This window comes from Hippocampus zosterae, chromosome 2, assembly GCF_025434085.1.
Source record: "Hippocampus zosterae strain Florida chromosome 2, ASM2543408v3, whole genome shotgun sequence".
Lineage (NCBI taxonomy): Eukaryota > Metazoa > Chordata > Actinopteri > Syngnathiformes > Syngnathidae > Hippocampus > Hippocampus zosterae.
In genome coordinates this window covers 8,488,315-8,500,964 of record NC_067452.1, presented here as the reverse complement: position 1 = coordinate 8,500,964, position 12,650 = coordinate 8,488,315, and the positions used below count along the sequence as shown (strand labels likewise).

At 41.7% G+C, this 12,650-nt stretch overlaps 1 protein-coding gene across 4 annotated transcripts in view; it reads right to left on the bottom strand.

Annotated features, from left to right (window-relative positions):
- Positions 1-12,650, bottom strand: part of LOC127591919 (FERM and PDZ domain-containing protein 4-like) — a 50,504-nt gene that overhangs the window by 20,060 nt on the left and 17,794 nt on the right. Inside the window, exon 1 of one of the 4 annotated variants that reach the window (XM_052052228.1) lies at positions 7,767-8,255. The exons of the other annotated variants lie outside the window; for them this stretch is intronic. Within the exon in view, the coding sequence (XP_051908188.1) occupies positions 7,767-7,807 (41 nt within the window). The 5' untranslated portion in view covers positions 7,808-8,255. Of the gene's footprint in view, positions 1-7,766; positions 8,256-12,650 lie in introns of those variants that run through there. 4 annotated transcript variants of the gene reach the window in all.

Below are 12,650 nucleotides of genomic sequence, written 5' to 3'. Positions count from 1 at the left end.
ACCATAAAAGTGCACTTCATTTACCTTAATGATAAAATTGGATGCTACATTCTTTTGAAGAAAATGTACAACGAGTAATCCAAATGAATGAATGCAGGTGGTTCGGTGGTTAAATAGTTAACAAACAGCAATTGTGGATTTGAGATAAAAGTGCAGCCCCTACGTACTCTATATGACAACAACAATGATCTGGCGCATCACTCACGGGTGCAAGAGCAGGCCCCGTCAATGATGTGACAACACATCCATTCCTAACCTGACGCTTTGCATGAAAATGAACCAGGTGGGATTTTGGGCGTGCTGTTTTGGCAAATACAAGACTTGACACCAAAATGGGAACACCAGATTTTTATTACATTTTATAATCCCTTTCACTAACAATGCTAGGAAATGGGCTGGCAGAGGTACCCTTTAAGTCGTTGAAGTCAAGTCCAAAACACAGGAACAAATGAAAGGAAACACATGTATAAAAAGATAGCCAAGTCACATTGAAGAAATTCTTTTTTTCTGCGCTCAGTGATATGCTTATGTTTGGAGAGAGCCCGCTAAGTGGATTCAGAATGTCCAGAATCAAAGTGTCTTTCAACTCTCATTTGTGCTATCTAATTTTATAATTGGAAGATTCATGTATGGTCCTTACGTAAACCAGTTAGTGTGCATGGCTGGCTTTTGTTTTGACACAGCTTGCGGAACTAATGTCTCGTGGGCCAGTCAGCCAATCATCAGTGTGTCTCTTGTGATGTGGTCACATTGTCACTTCGGTTCGGCAGCCAAAATCGTCCAGCTCGAAACATGGAAATGGAGCGCTTCCAAATGACCGAACAAAATTACATGGTTAGCAGAGCGGCTCATTATTTTATACCGCAACAAGACCACACCGATATTGAGGCACCTTTCATACCATTATTATTGTGGCATCCCTAATTATCTTTCTTTTTTTGAATCATCGTCATCTGATGGGCCAGATATAATTAGTGGCGAGCCAATTGTGGCCCACAGGCTGTAGGTTGCCGACCTCTGGTGTAGCCTATTTATATCCGCTGTTATGACAAAATTGGAGAAATGCTTCTGCATGTAACTGTCTCAATTGCCCGTCAACAAAAGATGTTGGAGAGATGCTTGTTCATGATTACGTTCTTCTGCTGCTTTGGATCCTGATACAAAATTATTATTGAATGAGAGATGGAGCTTTTTCAAAAAAAGTTCTTTTACACGCTTTCCCTTTGTTGGCCCTTTGCCATCCCATCTTGCTCTCTTACACCGTTAGCATGTCCTTATGAATGAAACATTGGAGGACGTTGTTAAGAGTTTCATTTGAGTGTTGCCACTTTTATATAGCTTTGCTCCATGCCAGTAACATGCTTTGGCTTTTAGTGGATTTAACACACAAAAGCTGGTGAGTATATTCCTGTGTGTGCTGAGCCTACGTGCACTCACACAGTTTCTTGTTCGCTGCATTCATTCATACATGGTGAGCATCTGCTGGGATGGAAGGTTTTGAGTAACCACCACAAAAAAAGAGAATATGTGCAGACATTTTTCAAGTCAATTTGCAAGAGGCTTTGCAAACACACTGCGGATCATAAAAACCTTAAGTGTCTTTCCATGCCAAATCACACAAAAAAATTTGAAGATTTTAACCAACCATACTCGTATTTTGATTTCAATGAAACTTGCTGTGCTTGTTGATAGTGATGGTAAAACACAAAATCTCTAATTCCAGCTCAATCGGAGCAGGGGTGTGGGAGCTACTTTTATATGTATGTTTTAGTGAGAGATTACATTTCATGAAAAATGATTGCTCAGGTCACGTGATACACAAAGTCAATTTCAATTTTGAATGAGAGATCACACACACGATAACGTGAGTAAAATATGCACCGAACTTTTAAATGATTGCAGATTTGTATTCTTTCTTGAATTCCCTTTCTAACAATTAGCTGTTTTGTGAAGATTGATCCAGTAGTGCCTGAACATCTTAAAATTTGGGTGGGCCGTCGCTCCCAAGCCCGTGCCTGAAATTTAAGATTCAGGTCCAACTTGGTTGAACCCACTGGGTGATTTTGGCATGGGAATAAGCCAAAAATTAGCACGTCAGATTAAAAACTTAATGGACAAGACAAATGTTAACCTTTATCCTCATTACAACCACATTGCCAAATGAATTATTAGTGTCAAATATCACTTTTATTGAGGTGTCATAAAATATCATAAATTCCAGTTTATCATTTGCAAAGAGCGCACTAATAAGTCTGTCACACTTGACTGTTAAGAAGTGTCTCACAATTTTACAGTCTTAAAATCAACTCTGACTATCATCACTTAATTAAACAGTAAGAGGCGGGGTTAGCCCCAACAATTAGCCTCTCCCATTTTTCTTCACGGGACAAAACTCTCTTTGTCACGTACACATTACATGAGGCAAACAAGGTTCGGGGATCTGTTCAGCACCACGGACAGATCCACACTTACTGCTGTTTTCTCAGTCAATGCAGTCAAGCATAATATTCGAACTGCCCCCCTCCCCCCCACACACACACACTTGACAGGAGCCTCATGAGTGATGAAAGGGCAACATGAACCAAAGGTCAATCATTTGCAGGGCCCTCACAATCCAATAGGAGGTTACAATTCAGTACATGTCTGGATAGCTTAATGCGGCATAGCTTAGCTCTTCAGGTAATCCATCCCTTCTCTTGTGCTGTTTGTTTATTAGTTGGTTAGTTGTCAGGATTTTGCAAAAGCTTCCTCAGTCGATTTCCATGACGCCTTGTGGTACTCGACTACAGCAAGGAATTCATGAAAATTCGGGTGCGAATGGATTAATTGATTGACAGTGCATGACTCCACACTAAGGGCCCGTCATGGTCATTTACTGTACTGCCACATGATGCCGACGCCACAAACTGCTTCTCCACCCCACAATGCGGTTGAAAAAAAAACAGTTGAACAGTTCAACCGTTGAACAGAATACTTGCAGATGCATACATGTGCATGATGTACCGTATGCAGGTTCATGGATGAATACGTGCGACACTTCAGTATTCAATGACGGTATTTGGAGCAGAACTTACTCCTCATAAAGCCTTGCGGTATGGCTACATCTGCAAATGACATATAACTGAAAATCCTGTCTCGCACTTATCTTTGCGTGAAATAAATCATTTTGTGGCAAGGGTGAGGACTTTCGGAGGACTTTCCCAAATCCCCCCACCCATCCTCAGTCAGCTATAAATTAACAAGCAAAATATGGTGAAACAGAACTTTCCTGCTATCCCTCTGCATTATTGGCATCCATCTAGGCCACGGGTGCCAAAGTCAAGGCTGAGGGGGCCAGATCTGGTCCGCCACCCCATTTGATGTGGCCGCCCGCGAAAGCAAATCAAACATGGTAACTAAAATATGGGCCGCAACGAAAATGGGTTTGACACCTCTGATCTAGACTAATCTTACTTGCACATTTCTGGGGCAAAAAGCTCCCATCTTCCCATCTGTTGGATTTCTGCTTTCCCTTATTGTTGTCTCTAGGTGGGATGACGTTTTAGAAATGAGGGAAAATTAAATTATATTTAATATTGGGAATTAAAGCCTTTACCCTAAAAACAGACTTTAAAAAGCAGAATTATTTTTAGCGCAAAATGAATTCTGGTGTTAAATAACAGGGCCTCGTTGATGAATTAAAGATGGCATGCAAGCCTATATGTCTATGTCTAACCAATTTGTCGCCGTTTCAAGTTAAGGAGCCTTTATAAAAGATGTATATTTTTCTCCCGTTCCTGCATTCTGTCCGACTTTATTGTGTGTCGTAAAACCCAGCTAAAGTAATCAATTATTGAGTATGCACTGACTTAAGTGGCGGTAACGGTTCCGTTGCATGAAATCCTGCAACATCTTTGCATGCTGGTCATGGTGAAATCTGTCTACATTTTTAATGCATTTCAAGAGCCTTGATTCAGTGGCTTAAAAATACATCGCTATGATGGTCAAAACACCGTATGACTACGATGAAACATGGCCTCTCTTCACCCAACGATGAGAAACTTTATTTCTTGTACTAATTCCTGATGGTTTGAATTTGTCCCCGTAGGTAGTGTAAGGGGGGGGGGGGGGGGGTTCTGTACATCATGAACTGAAGCAAAAGGCTATGCGAGACAATGTATATGCCTTTAAAGGTGAAATACTTTCACCGGGAAAAGCTTTACACTTCACATCTCCAATCATCTGGCATACTGTTTGATTTGCAGAAAATGTCGTTTGGGAATCACCAAGTTGTTCAGAAGATGATGCCCTTTGTTTTCATGAAATAGAGAATATGCGAATAGGCTCAGAGTGTATTTTTAAGGCGCATGAAAGGTTTGGATAATGGATTAAATTTTGTCCCTTGTAAAAGACAAGAAAAAGCATAAAACGTGCGTCTCCCCTAACACATGACTGGATTTAACGACATACAAAAAAGAACAGTGACACAAGGGACAATTAAGGGCCCATTTGTAAACAAGCGCTTCCAAAATATTAATTAGACATGTTCAGAAAAAACGTGCACTGAGAAATGTGTTTAGGCTTAACAGATGAATATCAGAAAGCAGAAGATGTTCAGAACTAAAGAAGGAGATCAAATGAGAACTGGTGGTATTTTACATACAGTGTATGTAACATTCGTCGCTCGGACACTTCCTGAGGACAATGGAACTTGACACTCAGAGAGATAGCAGTGTACAATGGCATAGAGCAGTGGGCAATCTGTCACACATTACCCTAATTTGCTATTCAGTGCACAAACAAGGCCTGCTGGCCTGGCTCTGCTGCCAAATGCCAACAAGCTTCAGTCACAGCAAACGCCAGCGTGACCTTTTGCCTTTCAACGAGTGGGTTCCTGATTTGAAGATGGATCCACAACCAATGACACACCAAGAGTGGTTGAGCATGCGTCGATCCTGCTCGTTTCCTTGCCCATCGCTTGCGTGATATGCGACGAGCGTAAAGAAAGCTACAACTGCTCATGAAAGTTAAGTGTGCTCGAAGCAAACACGAGGCACAACAAATAATCACAAAGGTATGTGGGGGAAAAAAGCACCTGCCAACAATACCACTTCTCCTCTGGTATCTTGATGCTGCCGGTTCGCATTCTCTCGACGATTACCGAGGCCACAGGTGTCAGAATTCGTACGGCAATAGTGGAATATGAAACTCTTGGAATTTTGAGACCACTCATCAAAAATGCGATCGTACAGTTATGCAGAACTGTCAAATGAGCAGCCTCACTGATAAGTATAAAACTACGACAAGATGGGATTGTTTGTTTGTTTGTTTGTGTCTCTCATTGTTGCGCTGCTGATTCTCTCTTTGAGCCGACTATTTTGCCGCAACGTCGGGATCAGCTGGCACAAATGAATCTGGTTTTGATGGTAGAAAGGCTCGTGGCCATTGCCTCATATCTCACAGAGCTTGTGTGAGTTTGATTCAAGAACCGTATTTTGCGCACTATAAGGCGCTTTGGAGTATAAGGCACACCTTCCATAAATTGCCTAATTTAAAACTATTTTCATATATAGGGCACACCGCATTATAAGGTGCACAGAATAGAAGCTACAATAGTGGCTGCGGTTGCATTATGCATCCACTAGCTGGAGCTACGCTAAAGGGAATACAATACACAACAGCTTTATTTACATAGAGCTTTCACAGTCGTTGCAGCTATAAGTGTTTTAAAGAACATCTAAAATGCTATTTACAAGAAATCAGAATATTAATCCATACATAAGGTGCATCGGGTTATAATATTCACAACTATAAGGCGCCATTAAAAGTCTTACATTTTCTCCAAAATGGACAGGACGCCTTATGGCCAGAGCGTCTTTTGTATGCGCTGAGTTCCGAAATCTGACTGACAGCCGACACGCTGTTTATATAGAGAAAAGGCGGAAGTGACTGTGGACAGGCATGCGGGAAAGAAGTCGGCCAATCAGGGAAGGGTGGGCGTGTATATATACATATATGGAGAGGGAGAGAGAGAGAGAGAGAGAGAGAGAGAGAGAGAGAGAGAGAGAAGGCAGACGTGAGAGAGGACAGGCATGCTGGGGAGCAGTCCGCCAATGGGTGAAGGGTGGGCGTGTAAGTGGACGCTAAAGTGACGCCCCAAGCAGGTATCAACACCTGTATAGAATGTGGCAATGTGCATTGTTGCAAAACAACTTCGGTTTTGCTTTCTAAGAACCCCCGAAAATAAATTCGACAAAGAGACACGCCTACGAAGCTCAGTTCAAACTTCAAGCCATCGGTTAAGCTTTTGGCATGCGTGCCCATCTCACAGCAGCGGTGAAAAACCAAGTCAAGCAAATGAACTCTGAGCTTGCCGTTATTCCCGGAGGCTTGACTAAAGAACTCCAACCGCTGGACATCGGCATCAGCCGGGCGTTCGAAGTAAAGTTGCGAACGGCATGGGAACAATGGATGATCGATGGCAAACACAACTTTACAAAGAGTGAGAGGCAGCGCTGGGCGAGTTACGCCACAATTTGCAAATGGATTGTGGCTGCTTGGACGAACGTGTCTGCTTGCACTTTATTCGAGTTTTTGGCAAAGTCGGCATCATTTCTGTGGAGCCGCATGGCAATGAGAGTGACTCTGACAACGAGAGGGAACACAGCGTTTTGATGGATTACCGGTACTTGCACAATTGTTCAATTCTGATACAGCGGATGAGGACTTTGATGGATTTCTGGGTGATGATTGATCGAAAAACGTGAGAACATTGTACGATGGCTAAATAAAATACACCCAAACTCAGTTCTGCTTTCGTTGCCTTTTTAAAAACGTCTTTTAGCGTGTATCCGTATGTCTTGGCATGCTACCGTATGCTTCAAGCTAACGTGTTAGCGTGCGCGCATGCATGCCGTATGTTTAAGCTGGCGTATGTTTTACCAGTGTAAAACTGCGCCCAATAATACAGTGCGTTTTATCTATGTGTAAAATACAGAAATAGCACCCATTAATGACACTGCGCCCAACCGTACGGTGCGTCGAATGGTCGTGAAAAAACGGTACTCTGACGTTCTCCCACATGACAACAAAAAAAATAAAAAGCGAGAGTAAAAGATTGTTTGTCTCTGTGTGTCAGCCCTGTGACTGACTGGTCATCAACGCAAAGTGTAAATCCTTATATTCGATTGGTTTTATTATTAACCTTGAACTTTCTGAAGTGTTTTCATTTTAAATGAAAGCCTCTTCCTCAATCAATACGTTGATATACATTTTGCTCCCCTTGGCTGAGTCCTTGTGGCTTGCAAAGCAATCAAGGTGGAACGTATGCTTTCAGAGGTTCACAACTTCAGTATGAATCACACTTTAACTATTTTTAAGAAATATGTTTTGAATTCTTCTACCCGTGCATCAATAATGTACTGTATCGGTTAAAGGAAACCCATGAGAATGGTGAAGGTGTACATATGTAAACATTATTTTTTTCGGAACCTTAAACCGTAGTATGCAATTGTAAAAAATTCAGCATAAATTATTTTATATGAAATAAATATTGTTCATGCATCTGGATGCACAACCCACATCACAACATATTCTAAAATGAACTGAAAGTTGTCTTGGAGCCCAACGTGGTGATAATTCCTCCACAGTAGGAATGCACTTGTTCCTGCTTGACCATAAGTTCCTTGGTCAACTTTCTCTTAACATCGCAACAGTTATGGGACAGTTCATTCGGAGATGTTGTGCGTGTTTATAAATGTGAAAAATGAAACCAAAGACATACTTACGCAGAGGACTTTTGCACTTTAGAAAAACCAAACATATCCATGGGCTACTGCTACCTTATGATGTGTGCCCAAATTCAGACGCTCTGCATTCTGATGCCAAAAACGGCATCCAAATTCCTCCCACCTGGAAAATAATCCAGTTTCAACCCGGATCCATGACAGTGCTCAACAAAAGCCATTGGAAACAACAAGAGTTCTTGGAACAGCTTAGTAAAACTCAGAACATCGATGATGCTAAACTTGCCCTCCTGTGCGCGGAACATCCAAATTCCCAATCTTGCCGTGAATTTTTTAGCGAGGAAAGAGAGTCCTGTCTCTCGGAGCCTGGTCTGCTGCATCGCACCTTGCATAGATGGGCTGCAGTGAGCCTGTGTGAGTGCTCTCCATCTCAGGGTACAGAGAGGTGCAGCAAGCGGGGAGGAGGGAGTGCACTGGAGTGGACGACGGATGGGACACAGCAGAGAGGGAGGAAGGGAGGGACAAAAGGATGCGGTCCACAGCAATGAAATGCATCTCTTAGCGGCTGTGCTGAGCTACCAGTCTCTTTGGAGGCCGGAGAGGGAAGCAGCGGAAGGAGGCTGTGAGATGAAGAAATGAACTTGAAATATGGCTGGGGGCTAAAAGAAACTGCATCAAACGCTTGGTAAGACACAGCCCCAGAGAGGGAGCGATGAAAAGTGTGGTGATGGTCCGAGCAAGAGCTGACTGTTGTTTTTTTTTCTCCTGAGAACGCTTGTAAGACATCACTTGACCCAAGCAAGCTTTCCTTCTGTCTTTGGTAGCCGTCTCTCAAGAGAGACCTTTACAATCAAGTGAAATCAAAAGTGACTGTGGCTTTTTAATGTTTGAAAATGGCCCATCAAGGGGTGGAGTTCAGCTCTCTGGTACGGTGTGGTTTAGGCTACACTACATGCAGGGTTTAGAAGATTACCGTAAAAGTCTATTCCAATCCAGTTTTGAGACGGTCCAATGAAAAATGTACTTAATAAAGTACCGTATTGGCCCGAATATAAGACGGTGTTTTTTGCATTGAAATAAGACTGAAAAAGTGGGGGTCGTCTTATATTCGGGGTCGAGACATTATACCCATTCACGGCGCTAGATGGCGCCAGATATCATTGAAGCGAATGCTGAACTTGACTCCCCAGGCCAAAGTGAACCTCTGTCACGAAGAATAAAAATAAAAATAGCGGTAGCATGAAGAAAAAAAATTAAAAATAGCGCAAAGAAAAAAAAAGAAGAAAATAATAGAAGAGATAACAGAAAATGGAGAAACGTAGCGGCAATCTGGAGAAAAGTGGGTTGAAGATCAGCCAGGTTAACCGGCAGCTGAGGAGAAGTTATGAAGTACATTTACATTTCAAAAACCAGAAGCCATTCATTTACAAATGTGATTGCACTTTAGTTTACATATTTAAATATTCAGATATTAAGATTTGAATGAGGCAAAATGACATGCTTTTTCTCTCAAATATATTGTTATAATCATTTGTTTCAGATGTACTGTAATTAATTTCTGTATAAAAATGAATATGGTGTTCAAAAAGTCTTTTTTTTTCAAACTTGAGTCTTGAAAAAGAGGGCTTAGTTTTATAATCAGCACCATCTTGCTAACTAAGCTAAAAGCTATGATGGCCAGTCCCTCCCACCCCCTCCAGCCCGCCCTGACAGCACTTGGTAGCTCCTTCAGCCATAGACTGTTACACCCGCGCTGCAAGAAGGAGAGATACCGACGCTCGTTCCTACCGACTGCTGTCAGGCTGATGAATAAAAAATAACAATCATAATAATAATAATAATTAAATGATGTGTAGGTAAATTGTAAATAGTACTGCGATTTATCCATTTGTGTTCATATTGTATTTAATTGAAAGATGTTTGTTGTTGTTTTTTTTTCTCTTCTTCTTTCTACATACATTCTTGCTGCTGGAGGCTGTAAATTTCCCCATTGTGGGACAAATAAAGGATATCTTATCTTATCTTATATTCGGGGAAATACGGTAATCCAAGTTCCATAATATCGAAGTAATGTCATTTCATTACTTTTCAGTTTTGATTGCTCCAATACTAAATACGGTATCTTACAAATGGCACAGAAACAAATTAACTAGGACATATATTTTAATGTATCTACATTTGTCTGGCCTTTTCTGTCTTACGAATGGCTTTGGTGAGACAAGCTATTAGAGGTTCACACTGATTAACTTTTGATTTGAGCAAGTAAGCAAAAACTTTTTAAATTGTATGGCTGACAGACATTCCAGAAAAGTTGGTATAGGTGGCAAAAAAGACTGAGAAAGTAAAAAATGCTCATCAAACACCTGTTTGAAAAGTTCCACAGGTGAACAGGCTAAGAGAGAACAGGTGGGTGCCATGATGGGGTAATAAAATAAAGTTCCCTGACTTGCTCCATATATTCACAAGCAAAGATGGGGCCAGGTTCACCTCTTTGTGAACAACTTCATGAGGAAATATTTAAAACAGTTACTCGTGTTACTGAATGTACAGTTACAAGGAAATTAGGCATGTCCTCATCTGCGGTCCATAACATCATCAAAAGGTTCAGAGGATCTGGAGAAATCACTGCACGTAAGCGGCAAGGCCGAAAGCCAACATTGAATGCTCGTGACTATTGATTCTTCAGGTGGCACCTCATCAAAAACCGACATGAATGTGTAAAGGACATCACCACATGGGCTCAGCAGGAACATTTCAGAACACCAGTATCAGTAAAAACTGTTCTGCGCCAGATATCCGTAAGCGCAACTTAAAATTCTACGATGTGAAGCAAAAGCCATATACCAGCAACACTATGAAGTGTCGCCGCCTTCTCTGAGCTGGCGCTCATCCAAGGTGGACTGATGCAAAGTTGAAAAGTGTTTTGGGAAATTGTGGATACACCCAACTGTTCTGGCCACAAAGTTCAAAAGCCAGCATCTGTAATGGTGACCTCAACGGAGACCCCGGAATGTTATAGCTAGAAGAGATCAGAATTCCACCTAACAAGCTTCAACGATTAGTGTCCTCAATTCCCAAATGTTCAGTCAATGTTAAAAGAAAAGGTGATGGAACACAGTGGGAAACATGACCCGGTGCCAGCTCCTTTGTTTTCAAATCTTTAAATGACCTCGCGCCAACTAACCTCTCTGAGCTCATCCGCCCCTACACACCTGCCCGGCGCCTCAGGTCTGCGGACCAGACATTGTTAGAAGTACCAAGAACTAAATTGAGGCTCAGAGGAGATCGAGCCTTTTCCGTTGCTGGTCCCTCTCTCGGGAATTACCTCGCACTGAACATTTGGCAAGCCCCCTCGCTACCCATCTTCAAAACCCGCCTCAAAACTCACTTGTATTCTTTGGCATTTGACTCAGCATGACTCAGATTTGATGTTAGTTTTCCTGTTTGGTGCCTTCTAGCGTCTTTGTTCCTGATTTATTGCTTTATTGTTGTATATATGTTAGTTGCTCCATGTACAACACTTTGTATGCAGCGATGGCTGTTTGAAAGTGCTCTATAAATACAGTTGAGTTGAGTTGAGTATTTCCCTTTTTATTTACGTTTCACACAACATACCAACTTCATTGGATTTGTGTTTCTACTTCAAAGTTGCAGGTGTTGAACTAGCCTACAAGCTCTTAAGCACTCCTCCATGGTAAATAGCAGTTGGGTTAATTTTGACAGATCACACATTTATTTGTAAATGTTATTTAAAATGTTGAAAGTGACCGCTTTAAAACCACTGTTTGCAGTGAGCTGTGTCATTGACTTGTTGCTCAACAAACGGCAGTTCGTGGATAGATATTGTAACCAGTTATGCATGGGAAAGGCTCTTAGGCCAACTACTTTGAGAGTAGGCAAGGACTACTGCGGAACGGACCGTATTGAAAATGTAATCCCGCAAAATATTCCACATTTAATAAATGTACATGCAATCTAATTACGTTGATTTTTTTCGGTAACTGTAATCCGTTAGTCATATTTTTTGGTATTCTGAATACGTAACACCGATACATGTATTGTGTTACTTCTTGAGCCTGGCTATACCTATATGAATCCCAAGAGCAATAAACAGACACAGTCAAAAAAAAAAAAAAAACAATAGAAGAAATTCTGAATTAATCATTCCTTCTTCATAGCTTAGTGCTTTTAAAGCCATCTTATGGTTCCAGGTTCCAGACGGAAATTATGATTTTCTGAACCAGTCAATGAACCAATCTGTTGAACCAGTGAACGGACTACCGGCACTACGTCCACCCTTTTGGTCAGGGGGTCTCAAACTTTTGGTTCCAGGAACTACTTAAAAGAGAGCAATGTTCCAAGGACATGATCCCAAAGGCGATTCAATGGAACTACCATGTTTACCTTTTAATCCCGGTGAGGAAAATGTATATTTTTTTAACACTTTGAACTAAATATTTCTGATCTATTTCATAGAAAATAAGTTTCGCAAATTGCCTGGAATTAAGTTCAATATTCATCCAGAATGTTATACTTACATGATCGCACACAACAATCCCATCAAAGATTTCAATTGGCCTGAAGCTATGATCCAGATGAATCATTGGTTTGATTTGTCAATTATTTTGCTGATCGCCAAAGGACGGCTGGCATATCCATGAGGGTGCAGAAACCCCATTTGAGAACCACTGCATTATGTACCGGGGTTGCTGCTTGTATCTGGACGCATGCCAAAAAGTGATCCCGCTGACCCACCCTGACTTGTTCCATCCATGCATCCATCCATCCATCCATCCATTTTCCGAACGGCTCAAACCTCACTAGGGTCGCGGGGGGCGCTGGAGTCTATCCCAGCCATCTTCGGGCAGTAGGCGGGGAACACCCTGAACCGGTTGCCAGCCAATCGCAGGGCACACAGAGACGAAC